This window comes from Pavona decussata, unplaced genomic scaffold (genome assembly GCF_977016875.1).
Source record: "Pavona decussata unplaced genomic scaffold, jaPavDecu1.1 SCAFFOLD_145, whole genome shotgun sequence".
Lineage (NCBI taxonomy): Eukaryota > Metazoa > Cnidaria > Anthozoa > Scleractinia > Agariciidae > Pavona > Pavona decussata.
Genome location: NW_028145558.1, coordinates 373,871 through 394,679, shown reverse-complemented (window position 1 = coordinate 394,679; position 20,809 = coordinate 373,871). Strand labels below are relative to the sequence as shown.

General features: G+C 39.9%; 1 protein-coding gene and 1 long non-coding RNA gene across 2 annotated transcripts in view; one reads left to right on the top strand and one right to left on the bottom strand.

Moving 5' to 3' along the window:
• LOC146466309 (dynein axonemal heavy chain 6-like) overlaps positions 1 to 20,238 on the top strand; it is an 86,087-nt gene extending 65,849 nt beyond the window's left edge. Inside the window, exons 72-95 of the mRNA XM_085127479.1 lie at positions 618 to 676; positions 1,693 to 1,806; positions 2,386 to 2,566; positions 3,358 to 3,537; positions 4,106 to 4,212; positions 4,707 to 4,833; positions 5,234 to 5,302; positions 5,803 to 5,880; positions 6,844 to 7,014; positions 7,423 to 7,613; positions 8,417 to 8,510; positions 9,578 to 9,818; positions 10,310 to 10,410; positions 11,045 to 11,149; positions 11,832 to 11,946; positions 12,046 to 12,167; positions 13,643 to 13,813; positions 14,158 to 14,244; positions 14,758 to 14,850; positions 15,918 to 16,010; positions 17,129 to 17,189; positions 17,832 to 18,106; positions 19,031 to 19,142; positions 19,685 to 20,238. Of these exons, the coding sequence (XP_084983605.1) occupies positions 618 to 676; positions 1,693 to 1,806; positions 2,386 to 2,566; positions 3,358 to 3,537; positions 4,106 to 4,212; positions 4,707 to 4,833; positions 5,234 to 5,302; positions 5,803 to 5,880; positions 6,844 to 7,014; positions 7,423 to 7,613; positions 8,417 to 8,510; positions 9,578 to 9,818; positions 10,310 to 10,410; positions 11,045 to 11,149; positions 11,832 to 11,946; positions 12,046 to 12,167; positions 13,643 to 13,813; positions 14,158 to 14,244; positions 14,758 to 14,850; positions 15,918 to 16,010; positions 17,129 to 17,189; positions 17,832 to 18,106; positions 19,031 to 19,142; positions 19,685 to 19,788 (3,051 nt within the window). The 3' untranslated portion in view covers positions 19,789 to 20,238. The remainder of the gene's footprint in view (positions 1 to 617; positions 677 to 1,692; positions 1,807 to 2,385; positions 2,567 to 3,357; positions 3,538 to 4,105; positions 4,213 to 4,706; positions 4,834 to 5,233; positions 5,303 to 5,802; positions 5,881 to 6,843; positions 7,015 to 7,422; positions 7,614 to 8,416; positions 8,511 to 9,577; positions 9,819 to 10,309; positions 10,411 to 11,044; positions 11,150 to 11,831; positions 11,947 to 12,045; positions 12,168 to 13,642; positions 13,814 to 14,157; positions 14,245 to 14,757; positions 14,851 to 15,917; positions 16,011 to 17,128; positions 17,190 to 17,831; positions 18,107 to 19,030; positions 19,143 to 19,684) is intronic.
• LOC146466299 (uncharacterized) overlaps positions 1 to 20,809 on the bottom strand; it is a 246,582-nt gene that overhangs the window by 58,855 nt on the left and 166,918 nt on the right. The gene's annotated exons all lie outside the window — the stretch shown is intronic.

Sequence of the window (20,809 nt, the reverse complement as noted above, 5' to 3'; positions counted from 1 at the left end):
CAAGGAAAAAGGTCTGATGGAAGTTTGTTCGTTCGCTTAGAACGCGGCACTCCATGAAAACAATGCAAACGAATTTTGCATGGCTTCGAATTCCCTCCAAGCGAAATTTCGTGAATATTTAGGAATAGATGAAATTCGTCGCGGCGAAACTTTGTCACTATTTGCTGCAACTCTGAAAACATCGTATCAGCAAACGTTCGAACGAAACAGTAAGACTAAAATACTACACTTCTAATTAAAAATGTTTTAAGATTTCAACTCAGTTCTTTTCATGGTGTACAAATTCATGGACTGATTGCCTGACAGAATGTAACAGCTTCAATTTACAGCTTATTTTCGGGGTAGTTTTAGTTCATTTTCCCATTCTCTCTTTCTTTTCGTTTCTGCCAATGAGTTGACAACATTCAGTTAGCTCTTTATAAGGAACATACCGGAAAAATGGCGAGAAAATCGTGAAAATCATCGCATGGCTATTTTTGCCGCCAACTTCGAAATGAACGGCCTCGAATTTCCAGTAAAGCTGTTTTCCAGTTAAAAATTATAAAATTAGAGTTGTCTATGAAAAATCTGTGAAAAGTGTCTGTCCTTGTTTTAATTATATGTATGTTCTTTTCCAGGGTGGCCGCCTGTTGATCCGTCTTGGAGACAGTGATATCGACTATGATAAAAACTTCAAGTACGTTTTTTTTTTTTCGTTATTAAGCATTAATCAGGTCGATTTTGTGTGGTCTGTCAAGACTTCTTTGTGACTCAGTATCATTGGCTGGGTGTGATCATTTTACATTCCCTTTTCTATTCTTCATAACTTATGACATCAAATTTTCACGACTTTTAAAGTGAAGTGGTCAAAAGTACTATACTCGAAGGGGACCCACCAAACCGCAAAATAGATGGTGGTCTCTGCATGCAATCCCCCTCACCCCCCCCCCCCCCCTTCCTCAAAAGATGGTGCTTTGTTGTATAACCACCCATCTATCCAGCAGTAAAAAATGGCAATGAGATTGAAGCCTCACTTTTCTTGTTTATATACAGCAATGCTGACTCTTGCTAGCTGAATTTTTCTGTGTCAATTCAAATTTTAAAGCCAATAAAATTTTTTCAGTAATGTTCATGAGATAGGACATGGTGGGTCCTCTTAGAACAAACTCGCTATGACCAACAATGTTGACTCTTGTTAGCTGAATATTTATGTGTCAACTCAAATTTTAAAGCCAATAAAATTTTGTCGGTAATGTTCATGAGATAGGTGGTGTCTTCGATAACCCTCCTACCCCAGACGAGGTGTGTCCTCTTCGAACAAACTCGTTATGACCAGTTTCCTAAACGGAAAAATTTGATGACGCGACCATTCTTTTGTTAAATAGAAGCAGGACTGAAATCTCTTATTAAAAAGAATTTCTGTAAACGTGTACATAGTAACGTGATGTTTTGTCTGTCTATCTGCCTGTTTGTCTGCCTGCCTGTCTGTAGCAAGATAGTTAGACAGATAGATAGCCAGAAAGACAGAACCCCTGTTCAAAACAGTTTATGTTTGTAACCGTAGCACAGACTCTCTTGGGTTGACTGCGTTGAATAATTTCTGAGATGTGGCAGCGACAGCCAAGTTGATTCACCGCCTGTTTTCCAGACCATCTTTTTGTCCAACTGCTTACTCTGTCCAAAGCCTAATTAATTTCCTTCTTCTCCTTATAGATTCTACATGACCACCAAACTGGCGAATCCTCACTATCTACCTGAAGTGTGTATCAAGGTTACCATCATTAACTTCACCGTCACGAAGTCAGGACTCGAGGACCAGCTTCTAAGGTACATTCACCCATTGCTGTTTCCGTCAAGAACATTGTGTATTGTGAATTTAGTTGCGCTTTCACTCCCTGTCTCGATTAGCTTTCGCTACTTGCGGTCCAGTGACATTAGCTTAAAAATTGGTAACCAGACTGACTGACTGACTACATGCTTGCTTGCTTGCTTGCTTGCTTGCTTGCTTGCTTGCTCGCTCGCTCGCTCGCTCGCTCGCTCGCTCGCTCGCTCGATTGATTGATTGATTGATTGATTGATTGATTGATTGATTGATTGATTGACGGTCTTGTTTAAGGAGGTCTTCTGGCGATTTTGTTTCTTCATGATTCCTTTATTTATCCATTATTTGATGGCTTTATTGAGAATATTCTTCAAATACTCAAGATAGTATGTCATCAGTATATCCAAAACTTCGAATTTAATCCAAAAATTCCACATCCAGGTGCTGGATATCCGGTGGAACGAGTTCTCTCTTGTGATATTTGACTTTAAACTTTCAGCACACTGAATTCGTTTGGTTACGACGAGAGAATCTCTTTTCTAACATTGTTGGTGTTTAATTTTTGTTTAATTTTCTCATTTTAGTGATGTTGTTCGTCTTGAGAGACCAGACCTTGAAGATCAGAGAAATCAGCTGATTGTACGAATTAACTCGGACAAAAACCAACTAAAAGCCATTGAGGATAGGATCCTTAAACTGCTGTTCACTTCAGAAGGAAATATCCTGGATGATGAAGTGCTTATCAATACTCTAAATGAGTCAAAAGTAAGTCATGAATATACACCAATGCCTGTTATTCTGGAGTAAACTTAAGTTCGCTGATATTTGTAAGTCCAGTCGTACAAACATAATAACTAGTATTATGTACCTCAGGCTTTCAAATGTTCTGTTTGATTGCCCGCTCCTTAGTGGACAGTGTATGTTTTGAGGTGTTTTTGGTCAGTGGGATTAACCTGCCCTAAACGATAGTCTAGGACTACTGGTGCGCGCGTCTTCAGAGATCCACCTTGTGTACCACATGTAATGGATCACTTTTGAGAGAGAAATAGGATCGTTCTCCGATTACGTTCTCGGCGATTATTTCAACTCGCTTTAAATGTCAAATGTGGGTAAAATTTCCTGGAGATGAATTCTTGGAGACCGCACCCATGTTTAGAAAGAGAAAGAAAATTTCGTCGTCGTGTGTTTAGGTCCTTTATAAAACGTCCTATCAGGAAATTTCACGTCCTAGTCGTGCAGTAACGGCAAAGAAATGTACCAAAAAGTGTAATGCACGTGCAGAGTTGCTGTTTTGGTTATTAAGCCTGTTGCTTTTTGATGTTCTTGTTGCCGTCGCTATCGTCGTTGCTAAATCTCCCTAATTACTGTTGCATTCAGTCGCGAACACTTCTTGGCATGAAAAAACCATGTTTCATAGATTGAGCATGAAGCTACGTTCTGGTTTTGTTGTTATTGTTGCTGTTGTTGTTGTTGTTTTTTGTTTGTTTGTTTGTTTGTTTGTTTGTTTTGTGTAACAAACACGCAATGATTGTATTATAATATGCACTTCTCCCCAGGTCACTTCAGGAGTGATCAGTACTCGGTTAAAAGAAGCCGAGATGACTGAGGAGAAAATAACAGCCGCCCGAGAGAAATACCGTCCTGTGGCCACACGGGGCTCAGTTATGTACTTTGTTGTGGCTAGTGTGGCTGAGGTGGACTCCATGTACCAGTACTCACTCAAGTACTTCAAACAGGTAATGTGTGATTCTCTGTATTTCTTAATATGCCATGGTTAAAACTCGGTGAAATTTCGACAATTTTCACTTAAGGCAAAAATCGCCAAGAAATCTACTGCTCCTTAGCTTTCATAAAAATGGTGAGGTCACGTTCAAGGATTTCAGGAGCAGGCGCAAAAAGTTAAAACGATCTTCTAGTGATTCTCAGTTGCGGAAATCTGAAATTTTCATTCACAAATTCAAAAAGGTAGATGGCCTTTTCGAGCATAATAAACAGCACCACAGGAAAGTACTGCTTGGTAGCTTTCATTTGAATGGTCACGCTTTAGGATTTCGTACATAGACTTAAAAGATAGAACCACCTTGTACAGCATAATAAATAGCACCACAGGAAAGTACTGCTCGGTAGCTTTCATTTGAATGGTCACACTTTACGATTTCGTACACAGACTCAAAAGATAGAACCACCTTGTACAGCATAGTAAACAGCAACACAGGAAAGTACTGCTTAGTAGATTTCATCCACCGTCTCAAAAGATGGAATCATGTTGTACTTAATTAGTACTTTGTGTTTTGTTTATCGCAGTTATTCAACACATGTATCGAGAACAGCGAGAAGACGGATGACCTGGACAGAAGGCTTCAGATCCTTCTCACAAACTGTACCCACTCTGTGTACACAAACGTGGCTCGGTACGTGATTCCTTATGGGAGGAGAGGGTATTTTGCGGGCATAGTATTCCCCTTCCTGTCCTTTCTTTCTTTACATTCATTGGTTTGTGTCAAATGAGTACCCAAAAGCCATACACTATGGCTCCCTACATGTGCAAATATTATGTTAGTATTTCTACATGTAGGGAACATTCCTGGATGTTTGATCGAAATTACCGTGGTACCACCTCGATAAATGGTCATACAATTTACGTTATTCAATCCTGTGAAAAAGGTGATATTTCGTTTCCTTAGAGTGGCTTTCAATTGGGTACCGGGAGTAATTTGGTTTACTGCGCCATTGGTTAAAAAAATTGCACCACTTTCTCGGACTCTATCGCAGGAATTTTCCCACGCCTTAAGCTCTGATTGGTCAATTGGTTTGTTGTTTACGTTCTTTGTGATTGGTCGTAGTAATTTGATTCAAAATCGCTCTAACTGGGACCTTGTTTTAATGGTATGGCTCTTCATTTTAGGGGTTTGTTTGAGAAAGACAAGCTGGTGTTTTCGTTCATGTTGTGCGGCGAGATAATGCGACAAAGAGGAGACATCTCTGATAATGAATGGAACTTCTTCCTCAGAGGAAGTGGGAGCTTGGATAAGGTAACGTTCACCCGTGACAGAGAAATGCGAGGGAGACGCGCGAGGAGACACGCATGTGATACGCGCGGAGATTGCTGGCGTAGGCGACGCGCGTTTAGTACACGCGTGTGGAATGCGTTAGGGTTATAATTACCATCATGAACGATGTGAGGGAAGTTAACTTGGGAAAGAGAGGCGTACAAGATACAGATCTTGACATGCGAGTGAAAATCGCCTAGTGTAAGTGTCATGTTTGAGAAAGCGATAGAACGAGAGAGACACGCACAAGGGATATATTTTGTGACTGAGACAAGTGCCAAAAGATGAAAGAGAATTTCAGATTCTCGCGATAATGCACAAGAAGCTCTGTTTTATATGAAGTTTCTCAAAACAATTAACACTGTCGTTTCTTTTCCTTTAGGAGCGTCCACCGAAGCCTGATGTTCCTTGGCTGACGGAGCATACATGGAACACTTGTTGCGACTTGGAGGTGGGTATAATCTCTAACATGATTTAATTGGATTTTATAACATTAGTACCTTAGTACCTGTTTAATTTTGCAGTAATTAACTCAGAAGATGTTAGAATTTCATTAAACAGTTAGGATGATCGATGTTACATGGATTACAATGTGAACAAACTGTAACTGGATTTGCTTGAAATTTTCTAAACGAGTTCAGTTCGCCGATATGGAATTCCGTAAGCGGATGATTTTTTGGGAGGTCCTTTGTATTCAGATGAAATTAAAATTTGGAAATCCTGATTTTCGAGGAGGGAAGAAAATCGGAGACGAGGAAGAAAAACCCTTGGGAATTGGACGAAAACAAGCAACGGAGTCAAACTGCAGAGTGTAGTTATCGCTGAGTCATCCTTCCCTACCCCCACCTCAAAAAACATCCCCTTATCCTCTCCCCCTTCATGCTGAGCAAACGTTTTCAACATACATCCTGTAGTTGCCTTTTAATATAAATTCAACTTTATTTTTTCCAGGACTCCCTGTCGGTGTTTAGTGGCCTGAAGCAAGAAATAGTCAGCAAGCCAATTATTGTCAAGCTTGGGTCGATTGAGGTATAGTCTTAATGCTATATGCTAAATTTAATAATCTCTTAAAAATGCGTGACCGCTACAACGAAACAGCATCGCTTGCATAGGAAGTGACGAGTAAATACTGAAATGGATATCAGAAAAAATAATGGGAAACATTATCACGACTGGCGCTGTTCGATGACGGGAAAATGTTGATACGACTGCAAATTGACAATGGCCAGCACAAGTGTAGAAAAAAACGTGGAAACATGTCAGAGAGAGGGCAGGAAACGTTGACACGGCAGGCGCTGCCAAATGACGGGAAAACATTAACATGGCCAGCACAAGTGCAGGAAAAAAGAACGTTGAAGCAGATCTCAGAAAAAGGGCGGGAAACGTTGACACGGCAGGCGCTGCAAAATGGCGGGAAAACATTCATCTGGTCCGCACTACAAAATGGCGGGAAAAGCCTAGACCCAGCCCCCACAGTAAATTGACGACGAGAAAATATCGACACAGCCGTGCTGCAATAGATCCTTCTCCAAAATGGCGGCAACAGATTTGAATGAGTTAAAATTGAACTGAATGAAAAACTGATACCAGCAACGGAATGAGCACCTTAACTTTAGCAACCTTGCAAAGTTTCAGCATATTAGGTGTTTTATCAGCTTAGGAAATGTAAGACGAAATTTGACAAATTTACAGACGTTTGGATGACTGGGGGTATACGTCATACCCCCAGTCATACAAACATCTGTAAATTTTTCATTGTTCAACTTACATTTTCTCAGCTGATATTACACCTGATATGCTGAAACTTTGCAGGGTTACTAAAGAAAAAGTGCTCTTTTTAGTGCTGTTATAAGTTTTTAATTTAAACTTATTTGAATTTTCGGCCGCCATTTTGGACAAGGGTCTATTTGGCGGGAAAACATTCCTGCATTGTACAACTGCAGCGGATGAGCACTTTACATATACCCTTCTTTTTTGTTGTTGTTAACATAGGTTTGCCCAAACGCTGCACTGCTTTCTCAGAGCAAAGATGATGGCCGATCTACAGCAACAAGCGAGAGCACAGAAGCGACTGAGGACGGTGAAGAACCACAAAGCAATTTTGGCGAGCGACTAACCAGCTTTCAGAGTTTGGTGTTTGTGAAAGCTTTCAAAGAAGAAAAGGTAATGGGTAGACGTACGGTAAAATTCTTTCTTATAAGCCCTCTGCACGGGCCTGAAAGTAAACTATGCTAGTTGAGGAGTAACACAAACTTTAATTAAATTTTATAGCTTACAAAAGATATTTTTGGCCTCCTTTGGTGCGCATTTTTTCGATCTTATACCACTAACGGAAAGTGTATCTTAGAAAACACCATTAACTGAATGAACTCATCTTTTTGCTTTAGCTTTCACTTTGAATTTTTTTGAAATTTCTGGGAGGATTTTCATGGATTCACGTATCGCTACAACATACACTAAAAATTTAATTAGCTGCACAACTTTCAACGTACCCTTCCTTAGACTACACTCACGGCGAATGTTCATGATTTGGGTTCAAAACATTTACAATCTGACTTTATTTCTTTGCAGGTCGTGTTCGCCTCAGTGGATTTCGTTTGTGAAAACCTTGGCAAGACCTTTGTGGAGAGTCCGTCTATAGACCTGAACATCTTGTACGCTGATGTGGGGCCCACCACCCCTCTTATCTTCATCCTGTCGACTGGTTCTGATCCAATGAACGCCTTTCTTAGGTTCGCCAGAGAAATGAGCTACAGCGAAAGGTGAGGTGCAGTGGCGGCCGATGCTACTGTCTTGGACTGCAAAACCGCGGAGAAAATTCGCGAAATCTCACCCCTCAAAAATCGCAAAATTAAATTTTCGCGAGAATTTCCTTTTTATGTCACTGCATGATATTATAAAGGAAAATACAGGGAGATGTAAAGAATCAACCATAAGAGGACACAGAAAAAATCTGAGCCCCAGATGGGATTCGAACCCACGACCCTCAGTGTTCTAGATCGGATGCTCTAACCTCTGAGCTACTATCAGGAGTCGAACCTAAGACCTTCCGAATACTAGTTCGGATGCTCTACCACTTGAGCTACAGGAGACTCGCGGGAGCAAAGGCCATTAAACTAGGTTCATGGGACAAATATCCTGCGTACTGCTAGGATTTGTATGGTATATGTGGTATATGGTATATGATATATACATCATTCTCATTCATTCACCAGGCTTGAAATATACCATCACATTTATTTCAATGGCCAATTTGTTCCCAAGTTCTTCTAGTGTATTTTGAAAAATCTGATACTAGGATACTAAACTGATAATAGTTGGTTCTTCCCAGGAGAAAACACCTAATATTTTCTTCTCGATGCTCTAAGAGCAATTTGATGTCAGAGAAAATGTACCTTGTGAAATAATTGAGCAGTTTTGACCAAAACACAGAGAAATCTCCGTGACTGTGCCCCTTTAATGTATCTTGTTATCGTAGTTATACATTACACTAGATAATGAACAGTGGCGATAACCGCAGCTGTAAAAGACCAAACGAGACTAACCAGTAACGCAATGTTTTTAGAATCCAGGCCATCTCGTTAGGTCAAGGTCAGGGGCCTGTGGCCGAGAAAATGATCGCCAATGCAATTAAAACAGGAGACTGGGTCTTCCTTCAGGTGAGGATTACTTAATACGCATGATTCGTCGGCAGTTTATAAAATGGTTTTCGAACTCTAGATAAACGGCATGTATTTGCATTCATCTTAAAAGGGGAGTATCATAAGGTTTTTGACCTCTTTTGTTAAAAATGGTGAATTAGACCTTCGCTTAGGTACAAAATAATTCTTGAACAACGAGAGGAAAGAAATCAACTCAATTCTTGAAAGGAACAACTCGTGATCTGTTCTAGCGCATTTTGGAAAACAAAAATGCGTGAACTTGCAAAACATTAGCCTAGCATTTTTCAAGTTTCAATCCATTCCGACCTACTTTGTCTCTGGCCAGAGGCACTAATCGACAGTTTTATTGCACTGCGGTGATAATATATAACAAACCTAGACAATTTCTTTTTCGATGCTGTTGACAGACAAACATTTTTGGTTTTTGAAATGACATCAAATTTGCATGATACTTCCCCTTTAAACAGTTGGCTACCTGACTCTAGTTGCTTGTGTTGTTATTCCAGGCAGTCACTGCTCTAGCATTAGCTGTTTCTCGTTGTTTAGTTGTGTCTTTAGGAGCAAAGGCTTTAATAACGTTGTGATTGTCACTGTTGTTGTTGTTGTTGCTTCTGCTGCTGCTGCAGCGGTTTTTGTTGTTGTTGTTGTTGTTGTTGTTGTTGTTATTGTTATTGTTATTATTACAACTTCCTCTTCTTTCAAGCTCGGAATCTTCTTTGTTCATGGCTTGTGGGTATTGTAATTCTGATTGGTTCATTGTCGGAGGCCGAGTAACCTGGGTCCTCTTGAAGTTCAAAATGGCGGGCAGCGCCCCAGAATGAAAATTTTTGATTCCATCGTAGTAAGACCGCAGGGCTCTAATCCTTTCACCCTCTCTTATTTACAGCGCCCTCAATTAGTATTGCTGTGTTAAACACTTTCGATACTTACTTGATTCAAATCTGCTCTGATTTACGTTTACCTGAAAAAGGTCATAACAAACAGCAAGAATTTTGATGATTTTGGTGTGCAACAAAGGCGTTCCACCGGTTCTTCATATTTATATGTATATTACATTATTCTAGAACTGTCATCTTGCTGCATCCTGGATGTTGGCTATGGAAACCCTGATAAAGAGCCTGTCTACACCGGAAGTGGAAGTGCACGAGGACTTCCGGTTGTTCCTGAGTTCCATGCCAACCAAGTCATTTCCGGTGACTGTTTTACAGAACAGTGTGAAGGTCACGAATGAGCCTCCCAAGGGACTCAGAGCTAATGCAAAGAGAGCTTTTGGTGAACTCAGCACCGATACATTTGAGAATCACAGTAAGACCTTGCCTCCTACGTAGCGTTATTTTTGTCACGCAATAATTCTTCCTTGTCATGCAACCCCTCCACCTAACTTTTCACTTCAGTACGGAAAATCCCTCTCATGCAGCTACTGGTTTTTTCCTTTCATTTGGATCGTCACGCAAGGCTTTACCATTCGCAACGTTACACCTTCCCAATCACAAATTTTTTCAAAACGTCACACCTTCCACACTTGCAACATTTATACCCCGTCACGCAACATTTTGTTACGCAACAGCCACCAATTCATACCACAAAAACACTCAACTCCTCCTTCGTCAGTAATTGTTCACGTCACGTAAGTCTTCTTCGTATTTCTGAAACTGTTACGTGACCTCCCAACGAATGAACTTGAAAATAAGCTCAGTTTAGGTGGGTCTCGTTGAATCATTCATACTCAGATTCAGTTTATTCTCCCGTATCATAACTTTTACTTTAAAGTCACGTTTTATGTTTGTGTCTTACAGTTCTTGGCGTGACATGGCGTAAGCTGGTGTTCGGAATTTGTTTCTTCCACGCCATTATTCAGGAGAGAAAGAAGTTTGGTCCCCTGGGCTGGAACATCAAGGTAAGATTAAGCAAACAACAAACTGACTACTGAACAACATTAAGTTACGTCACACAACTCACCTGCCTCTGAATGTCATAAGATTTACATACAAATGACGATAGACCATTCACAGCTTTGGCCGAGTCTTGTCGTTTATCCCCCCTCACCCCCGAAAAAACAACCCTCAAGAACTCAAAGATTTGTATTGTAGAAGCTTTGTTAATTTCCACTGAAGATAGGCGTATGTAATTTCTAATAGAGAGGAAGTGCTTACTTCAAATCACAAAATATTATATTACACCCTACACGACGCTACTTGAGTTGGTGTATTTGTAGACGCCTTCTATTTTGAGAATTATTTTCCGCATGTAGCGAGAGATATAGAAGACGTCTACACGGAGGCTAACTATCCAGTTTAACAAATGTTTTGAATACATGAACTTTAACCAGCAACAACCATTGGAGTAGGGATTTAACAAGAAGGGAGGTGTTTAAATTGTCTTCCAAAGGAAGAGGGAAGGTTTTTATTGAAGAGGGAGTCCAAAAGAGTTTTTCCGGTACTTATCGTTAACCTTGTGTTTCTTAAAGCTACTTTTGTTCCAGAATAATTGCAAAAAAGTACTGATTTTTCGTTCTTTCTGTCACTTACCAGTACGAGTTTAACGACTCCGATCGCGAGAGCGCTCTTGACAATTTAAAGATGTTTTTAGCGGAAGGACAGATTCCATGGGACGCGCTCACTTTCATCACTGGAGAGGTAAGACAAACGATAGTACGAATTTAAATGTGTATATTAATTCCAGCTTAATTACGCAGTTAATCCTTTGTCCACCGCCAGTGGCATTGAGAAGGTTCAGTGCTGTTATTAAGATTAGGAGAAGTTTGCTCCACAAGGAAAGCGGCCAGTCACAAACGAAAGAGAGAGCCTGGTTTTCTCTGTTGTTGTCTTTTAGTTACTAGAGACCTTCAAATTCTAGTACGAACACGACCACAAATACGAGATTTAACTTCAAGTTTTTAGCAAAGTACTAAGAAGAGATATATCCTAGAAAGCTTCATTTTACTTGTTATGAGCGACGAACTTGGCGCAGTTCTTTTGAATGATGATAGCTAAGCCCTTTTGTGATTCCAAAAAGACGAGATCACCTACGTTTCGAGGACTTGTTTTCGCCACTACGCCGTTCTCACAAAAACTCGTAGTAAAATGACGACGGCTATCTCGTTTTCCCGCCAAAATGACACTGGTTCACGCGTGCGCACTCTTTGTTTATTGGAAAAACTCGACTGAACTCAGACTAGATCCTAAAGGTCGCTATATTCTCATTTCGGAGTATTCGAGCATCTTCACTGACGTTTGCGGGTGCCAGTTACAATCATGGATAAACGTTAATCACAAGCCTGGAAGATTTCATATTTTTCCAATTTTTTGTTTATCACAGATCACCTATGGAGGACGAGTAACCGATGCTTGGGATCAGCGGTGTCTAACCACAATCCTAGGCAGGTTCTTCTCTCCTACGATTCTTGAAGATGGCTACAAGTTTTCCAACTCAGGTGAGGCTGAAAATCTTTAACTCTAGACTCGCCCAGAAAGATTCTAATGATGACAAAAAAAAACAGTGAGCGTTTAACACTCCGTGTATGTATCTCTAGGTATCTACTTCCCTCCTGGGTTTGACTCGCTTCCAGAGTACAGGGATTATATTGACAGTCTACCAATTGCTGACGAGCCGGAGATTTTTGGAATGCACAACAACGCAAATATCGCATTTCAGGTGAGAATATCCGTGTAGTACTTTAAAATAGGTATATCGGTACATTATTACCATCAGAACTTTCTTCTGTTGTTGTGATAGAATCACCAAAACAGACAATGATGCACTCTCTTTCTTATTGTTGTTGTTGTTGTTGTTGTTGTTGTTGTTTTTGTTTTGTTTTGTTTTGGTTTTGTTTTGTTTTGTTTTGTTTTGTTTTGTTTTGTTTTGTTTTGTTTTGTTTTGTTTTGTTTTGTTTTGTTTTGGGGGGTAGAGGGGGGACTTCGACACCTCCATCTGCGTCCCTGCCAGGGAACCGGTCATAACAAGTTTGTTGGAAGAGGACCCACCTTGTCTGGGATAGGAGGGTAATCAAAGTCATCACCTATCTCTTGAACATTGCGGACAAAATTCTATTGGTTTTAAAATTGGAGTTGACACAGAAATATTCAGCTGGCAAGGGTCAGCATTGCTGGTCATAACAACTTTGTGCGAAGGCGACCCACCTTGTCCGGGGTAGGAAGGTTATCGAAGACACCACCTGTCTCATGAACATTACCGACAAAATTTTATTGGCTTTAAAATTTGATTTGACACAAATATTCAGTGGTGCTTGATAAACAAGAAAAGTGAAGTTTGAATCTCATTGTCATTTTTTCACTGGTGGATAGAGGGGTGGCTATACAATAAAGACACCATCTTTTGAGGTTGAGTAAGGGGAGGTGCAGGCAGAGACCACCATCTATTTTGTGGTTTGATGGGTCCTGCTCGAGTATAGTAGTTTTGACCGCTTCCCAAATGTGTTCAAACCCTCTTCGATACTTCCATTCTATTTTCCACTGGCCCGCGTACGCTGAGAAGATTGTCCGTTAGCAGACAAATGTTGCCGTTGTTTTCCAAGCGTTTTACAAACGTTGCCAAAAATTGCCCACAAAGAGCTGACGGTTTTTCCGTCTGTTAACCAACAAGAGTTGACATCGATGTTTCTCTAAGGCGTTTCTTTGGCTGCGATTTTTCCCAACTGCGAGGGTGTGGCGGAGGGAGGGGTGGAATCCTTTAAGGACCGTGCCTACTTTTGTTACTGTGCATACATTCTGTGCATCTCGAGATACTCGGGTTTCCTATGGGTGGTGCCTTCTACTACAGGAATATTTTGCGCGGTTTAAACTATGCAGAGAAAGCAGAACTTAGCAAGTGCCTTTGATATCCAAAAAGACAATTGGGGGTAACCATACATTTTTCAGAGATAATAATGGTTGAATTTGGAAAAAAGCGCCATACATTGCTTTGTATTTTACTGTTTTTTTAGAACAATAGTTGCTTAAATTTCTCTGAAAAATTCGTGGTTACCCGTTATTTTGTTTTTGGATTCCAATAGCCCTTGCTAAGATCTGCTTTCTCCGCATAGTCATAAACCACACAAAAATACTTCTTTATTAGTAGGCACCGTCTTTAAGTTCAATGAGGTTTAAATTTCAAGCGTCTTTTATTTGCAGACTCAAGAGACCAATGCCTTGATCACTGCAGTGTTGGAGGTTCAGCCTCGGCTGGCTAGTGGAGGTAGCGGTAAAACAAGCGATGAGATCGTGTACGAGCTCGCTGAGAGTATTCTGTCCAAACTGCCTGCGGTGTTGGACATGGAGAAAGCAGATAAAGCTATTTTTGAGGTGAGAGTGTAATCGAGTTAGCTGATCTAAGCTAAGTACACATGTTAGCGCCAAACCTCACGCCGACTTAGACCAACAAGATCAGCATAGGTCAATAAAACGTCAGTCTGCATAGCTCTAGGGTTTAACAACCTCTTTAGAGTGTATCGGTGAATGAACAAGCAAACGAAGGAACAAATAAACGCACTGGCGAAACGAACCCATCAACTGACAAACGAAAAAAAAATCATGAAGAATAAGTGAACAGATGGGCCAATGGACAGACGGAAGGACGAACGAATGAATGAATATAATTGAGTGTCACCCGTTCTAACTTTTCGTATTTAACGTTGTTGTGTTTTCAGACTGATGCTAAAGGCCGTGTCAACTCACTGACTACTGTACTCGGACAAGAGGTTGATCGGTTTAACTCTCTTTTAAAAGTCATCAAGGTAAGCTAACGATTGCTTGTTTGCTTGTTTGCTTGCTTGCTTGCTTGCTTGATTGCTTGATTGATTGCCTGCTTGATTGCTTGCTTGCTTGCTTGCTTGCTTGCTTGCTTGCTTGCTTGCTTGCTTGCTTGCTTGCTTGCTTGCTTGATTGATTGATTGATTGATTGATTGATTGATTGATTGATTGATTGATTGATTGATTGATTGATTGATTGATTTTTAGCGCACAATACCTGTACGCTGTAATTATTAACAAGAGTCTTTGGCTAAGTTAGGCCAAGTTGAAAAGATTTATTTGCGCGCCGGGAGGGGGGGCGGGGGGCTACTTCCTTATATATGATTATATGGGAGTACCCCCACGGGAGTTGGAGGCAGATCGCGGCCATGCTTACATTCAGAAATTCTCTTTTCCCGTACATTTTTCCTTCTTTTTTTTTTTTTTTTTTTTTTTCGCTCGTGGGGTGAAACACTGACTTAACTTCCGTGTGATAAGTTTCTTATTTCCCTCCTCAGACCTCTCTGCAGCAGCTTCAGAAAGCCATCAAGGGCCTGGTAGTGATGTCACTAGAGTTGGATAAAGTTTACACCAACTTCTTGAACAATCAGGTTTGTATAAAAACTGTCTCCACGAAAGATACAGCTAAATGGAAAAAGGAGAAGAGTAAACTGCAAGAACCGGAATAAAATGAAATCAAGACTAAGCATGATACAAATTAATGGCGTCCGCCGTAAATGGGATTATCTCCGTGTTAAAACGACGGCGTGTTTCGTTACATAACAAGTTATTCCTTCATAAGTTCCTCGTTCAACAGCTGTGTTTTCCAGTTTTGAACAAGAAGACTTTCCAAGTTTACAAATTTACACACGAACGTGTAAAACTTGTCGAATGCAAACTAGTCAGAGAACACTTGCTCTTGCAGGGTTTGCACGGGTCATGAAAAAAAAAAACTGGAAAGTCATGAAATTTTGTAATTTCGTTTTTCAGGCCTGGAACTTTATGGATTTTAATATACCCTTCTCCAAAATGGCGGCAACAGATTTGAACGAGTTAAAATTGAAATGAATGAAAAACTGATACCAGCACTGGAAAGAGCACCTTTACTTTAGTAACCTTGCAAAGTTTCAGCATGTTAGGTGTTATATCAGCTTAGGAAATGTAAGATGAAATTTGACAAATTTACAGACGTTTGTATGACTGGGGGTATACGTCATAGCCCCAGTCATACAAACGTCTGTAAATTTTTCATTTTTCAACTTACATTTTGTCAGCTGATATTACACCTGATATGCTGAAACTTTGCAGGGTTACTAAAGTAAAAGTGCTCTTTCTAGTGCTGGTATACGTTTTTAATTTTAACTTATTTGAATTTTCGACTGCCATTTTGGAGAAGGTCATGGAAAGTCATCGAAAATTATGTTTATGGAGAAAAATCACAAAGAAAGCATCCTTTTAAGAAATAAATACGGAAGAAGATGAACCGTTTCAAAAAAAAAAACGAAAAGAAGCAAGAAACAGATTTTTTCTCAGTAGGAATAAACACTGCGCATTTTGACACTGTGAAATGCGAACGCTTTATCATGGAAAACTTGAAAAGGTCATGTAAAGTCATGTATTTTTAAAAGACTTGTGTAACAAGTCTAAGAAAGCTCTTTGAAATCCTTTCTCTTTTCAGGTGCCGGATATGTGGGCAAATGCAGCTTACCCTTCACTTAAGCCGCTTGGTTCCTGGGTCAAAGATTTACTACTCAGATTCATGTTCATTGCGGTAAGAAGCGCCCCTTCTCGCTTCCTTCTCAAAGTTTGTTTTATTATGTCTAGAATACAATATTTTCTCTCAATTCGTTAATACTCGAATATCAACGTTTAGTAACTGAAAATGAAAGAGTGATCCCTGTTTTACAGTCAATCTACATACCAGTATTTACCAGTATTTTTGAAATTTGAACGGGGTTTTGAAATTTGCAAGTCAGTTTTGAACATCGGCAGCGAGATTTCAAAGTTCTCGTAGAAATTTCCCTTGTTTATTGACGGTATAAAGCTATGAATTTTTCTTTACATTACACCATTAAGAATTTCAAAAGTAACAATTGTCTCCCAAATACTTTGGATTTTTTTTTGTTTTGTTTTGTTTTGTTTTTGTCTTTTTTGTTTTGTTTTTTTGTTGTTGTTGTTGTTGTTGTTGTTGTTGTTTTTTTTTTTTTGAGAAATCTTCAAGATTCCATTCAAATGCCGGACATTACAAAGAGGAATTCAAATTGTTCATTTCATTCTCGGAAATACTGGCCATGCGTGATGTAGACTGATTTATCCCCGATTTACGCCTGTTTCGAAAAATTCTGCTTAAAAATAGACTCTATATTTAAGTTATTGACAAACCTACACGAGAGAATACGTAAACGATAGGTGTGGAAGAAAGGAGTTACATCCAAGCAAAACTCAAAAAAAGTAATCCTGCGTTCGCTTCCCAACCTTCATCTCTTTTCAAGACATTTTTGTGTACAGTCATTTCAACTATCGTTGTCGGTTCAAAGCATGAAGCTAAAAGACAAGACCGAAAGTTTACGTGGGATTTTTATGAATAAATTCATCAAAATCAGTCATGCTTGGAGAAAACAATAGGTTGTAATTAGCAGTACAATGACCTGCACGTGCAGGGATGATTTTGATGAAATTATTCATGAAAATAATCCCACAAAACATTGCGGTCTTGTCTTTTATCTTGATTATAATCCGACAACGTTAATTGAAATAGCTGTATACGTCCCCAATATCGATTCGCCGATAACATTATTGCGGAGAGAAAAAGGAGACGCAAGCGATAGCTAATAGGACAATTGTACAACTGGGAACAGAAGTAATGTGCCTTTATTTTCTTTCTCGCAGCAATGGATAGAATACGGTGCGCCCAAGTCGTTCTGGATTTCCGGTTTCTTCTATCCTCAAGGTATGACTTATGACAAACTTATAAGAAATTTAACAACGGTTGCTCGCCCTGCTTTGAGTCCATTATCCATTTACTTGCTGGCTCTTATCTCGTACCCAGATGTTTGTATTGGAGAAAACATCTGGCAAAATCGATCATGTTCTCCAATCTGATTGGTCAATGAAAATGGTTCTATGAAAGTCGCGTCCACCATTTTTGCGCGCCTTTTCAAATCTTTGCTTTGCACGCGTGCAAACGCATGACTTACAAAATTCTATCCTGACACTTCTGTCCTTTTGTGGAAGTGGTTTCATCTATCGATTTAAGCTAAACGTTTTATTAAATTGCGACTAGTTCTTATAAAGATACAATTCTTTTGTGTTGTCTCTGCTCAAAGTTTTGTGAAAAAATTTGCTTGGCAATCTGACGCTTACAATTAACTTGTTCTCTTCCAAAGAGTGAGAAGATCTGGGTACGAGATTCTGAAGGCTCTAGACTTTCCATACGGCGGACCCGCCCATAAAATGCCGACTGTTTTTGCAGTCTAACATGGACACCGTTGCAGGACATCGGAGAAAATTCCCGCTAAGACAGCGATTAAAAACCGGCTTGCTTCAAAACTGAATCGTAACTGAGTAATTGAACGCTTGTTAATTATTCTAGGTTTCTTAACTGGCACACTCCAAAACCACGCCCGTAAGTACAACCTACCAATTGATCAGCTGTCTTTCCACTTCAACGTACTCCCATATTACCGAAACCAGGAAGAGGTGAGCGAGGCGCGCGCTAAAGTCGACCCAGACCAGCCGCTGCCGATGGATGAAGAGATAGACTCACCGGAGGATGGTGTACTGGTTCACGGTCTGTTTATCGACGCCGCCCGCTGGGATGATGATAAAATGATGTTGGGAGATGCGCTGGATGGCGAAATGAACCCGGTTAGTAGTGGAATACTGAGTTTTATCCCAGGACCCAGTTGTTCAAAGCTCGATTAAGCTAATCCTAGATTACCGAGAACTTTGATTCGAGTTTATTTACTAAACAATAAAAATATTTTTCAAAAACATTTTTGTCCCTCAGTTTTAATATTACATTAGTTTAAAATTAGATCTTATAAACATCTTTAACGAGCGAGCTGAGAACCTCGGTTAACTTTTAATCATGGATTCATCGGCTTTCAATCAACCGGGCCCTGGTGTCTCCCGGGCGCATTCCATTTATTTTAAAATTTCCATTTCAAATCGGGTTCTTCCTGTGTCAAATAAAAAGGCTTTTCTTCATCCAAGCAAAGAGCCTCTTTTTCTGTTCCAAACTTCCAATCTTATCACTTGATCAAAAAACGTGATGGCACAGGCAGCCAACAAAATGGGAATCGAAATTTCTGCGAATGGAAGGCTAATTTTTGGAACGAAAACGTGGAGTGCCTGCGATGGTCGCTCATTTGTTCCAGCATATTTCCGGTGCATCCGCACTTTCCAATTGCATTTAAACTGGTTTTTGCCTAAAAGGCCTTAAAACCCCAATTATAATTCCCTCCCCCTCCCCAACGCCTTCCTCCGCTTGGTCTGGTCCGTTACATTTTTATATGCTAATGTATTTAATAGAGTAACATTCCTAAAGTGATGACGCCACAAAAACTAAATTTATGAAAGTATCGAATTTGCTGAGATATTTTGAAAGAGTATGATCCAAAATTCCTATATCATTCTCGTTCCGAACATCTTAATAAATCCCATTATTACAAAAATACAAATGTTTGTGACATCCCATTTTGTTACTCCGTTGGCAGGAGAATTAACTTAACCAGTTTGGCTCCATGCCCGTTTGAACTTCTATACCTCATTCTTAAGAATTTTTTTCAGCCCTGTCCCATCTTGCACATGGAGCCTCGGATGAACTACACCCCAGACTCCTTGCTCTACGCAAGTCCGCTGTACAAAACGTCCGCGCGCGCTGGTGTGCTGTCCACTACAGGTAAGGACTTCAGCTTCAGTTACTCGTTTGTTTACTTCAATAACTTACCTCTCAAGTTGTGCAAGTGTATTGGTGTACTCATAGCGCTGAACCTGAGGCATTTTGGGCAAATACGTTTCTATCGATTCGTGGTGGTTCCATTTCTCTCGTTTTTAACCTTTTTTAAGGTTAGTTTCAAAGTTAAGGTAAAAAGAACTCAAAATCGAACTGCAGAACTGCAGGTCATCACCTTGTTTCCTTATGCAAGAAACTTTGCTTCACGTAAGGGGGACAATCTATCTCCGTTTTAGGGAATTTTTATTCTAAATCTTGGTTGAGGACTGACATTAGCTGAGCACATGTAATGACCATGTGTTAAATTCAGACGTTTTGCCTCACACATTTCATCAATCTTGTGGTACAAAACGATGCAAAACAGCGGTTGGGAATATACCTAACCCTCTGAAAAAGTCGCTCAGCAACAACTCTAGATGTATAGTTAAGATTGTGACTAGTGACTTGCGTTTTCAGAGTTTTAATGAAAAATACTCTTTTCCTTTCAGGTCACTCAACTAACTTTGTTGTGGCTGTGTATCTCCCTACTGATCTATCGTCGGACTTTTGGATTGAAAAGGGAACTGCTCTGTTGTGTCAGCTGAACGAGTAGAGAAACATTGTAAATATTGTGGTCTTTGAAACAAGCCAAAATAGACACTTCACGTAATGTAACATTTCGTATAGAAAGACATGTATTTGCTTCTCACATATTCGCTGTAACAGTCAAAATTTAAGCTTAATGTTCTTTGCAAAACTAAATTATTTGATGATAGTTTAAAACAGTTTCTTCAACGAAAAACTTATCCCCTCCGATTGTATTGTTAACCTTCGGTTGGTCTTGTCAGTGCTTATGGCATATGACTCGCCAAAAAATGGGTTTCTTCGCCAAAACGTACCTTTTGTAAGTGGCACCAAGTGTACATATTATTTTACATTTTTATCTTGGCGTTATTTTTCTCTTTCGCGTGAATTTATTTTAGTCCTTGCATACAAGGTGAAAAGAGTTGTGTACATTTTCCCCTTGTGAGTTTATAAATAAAAAGAAATTGGGTGGTTGAAACAGCAGTAATTATGTATGTCTCTCTTAGTGAACTTTTACAATAGCACGTGAAAGTAGGAGGACGGTCAAACATCGTTGTGTGACCAATATAACACCCATTTGGTCACATCGTTGTGTGACCAATATCACACCCATTTGGTCATGTCTTTGTGTGGCCAATGTCACACAACCATTTGGTCACATCATTGTGTGACAAGTGGGTTTCCGCTAGAACAGACATCCTCTGTTCGTTTATGACGAGATTTGGCTGGTGGTCACACGAGAACAATTTCAGGCGTCCAGTTGAGTAAGCCCCATTCTCGTTCCCAGACCCCTTCGAATCTGTTACCCTGCGGATAGTTCATTTCTCTTATAGCAACAAGTTTGGATTTTTTTATGAGTAATTGTACGATTAATTTCGTAACTTAAGTTTTCTGTGGTTTTAGGACATTCGAGAAATGCGAACCTGGCTGTTGTGCAGAACAAATTAAGGGGTACGTTTGATTGACCCTATTCCGGAATAGGAATACTAAAAAAATAACAAGAAATCCCTCCTAAGAGGTTTCGCAGTTACTGGAGTATAATAGAACGG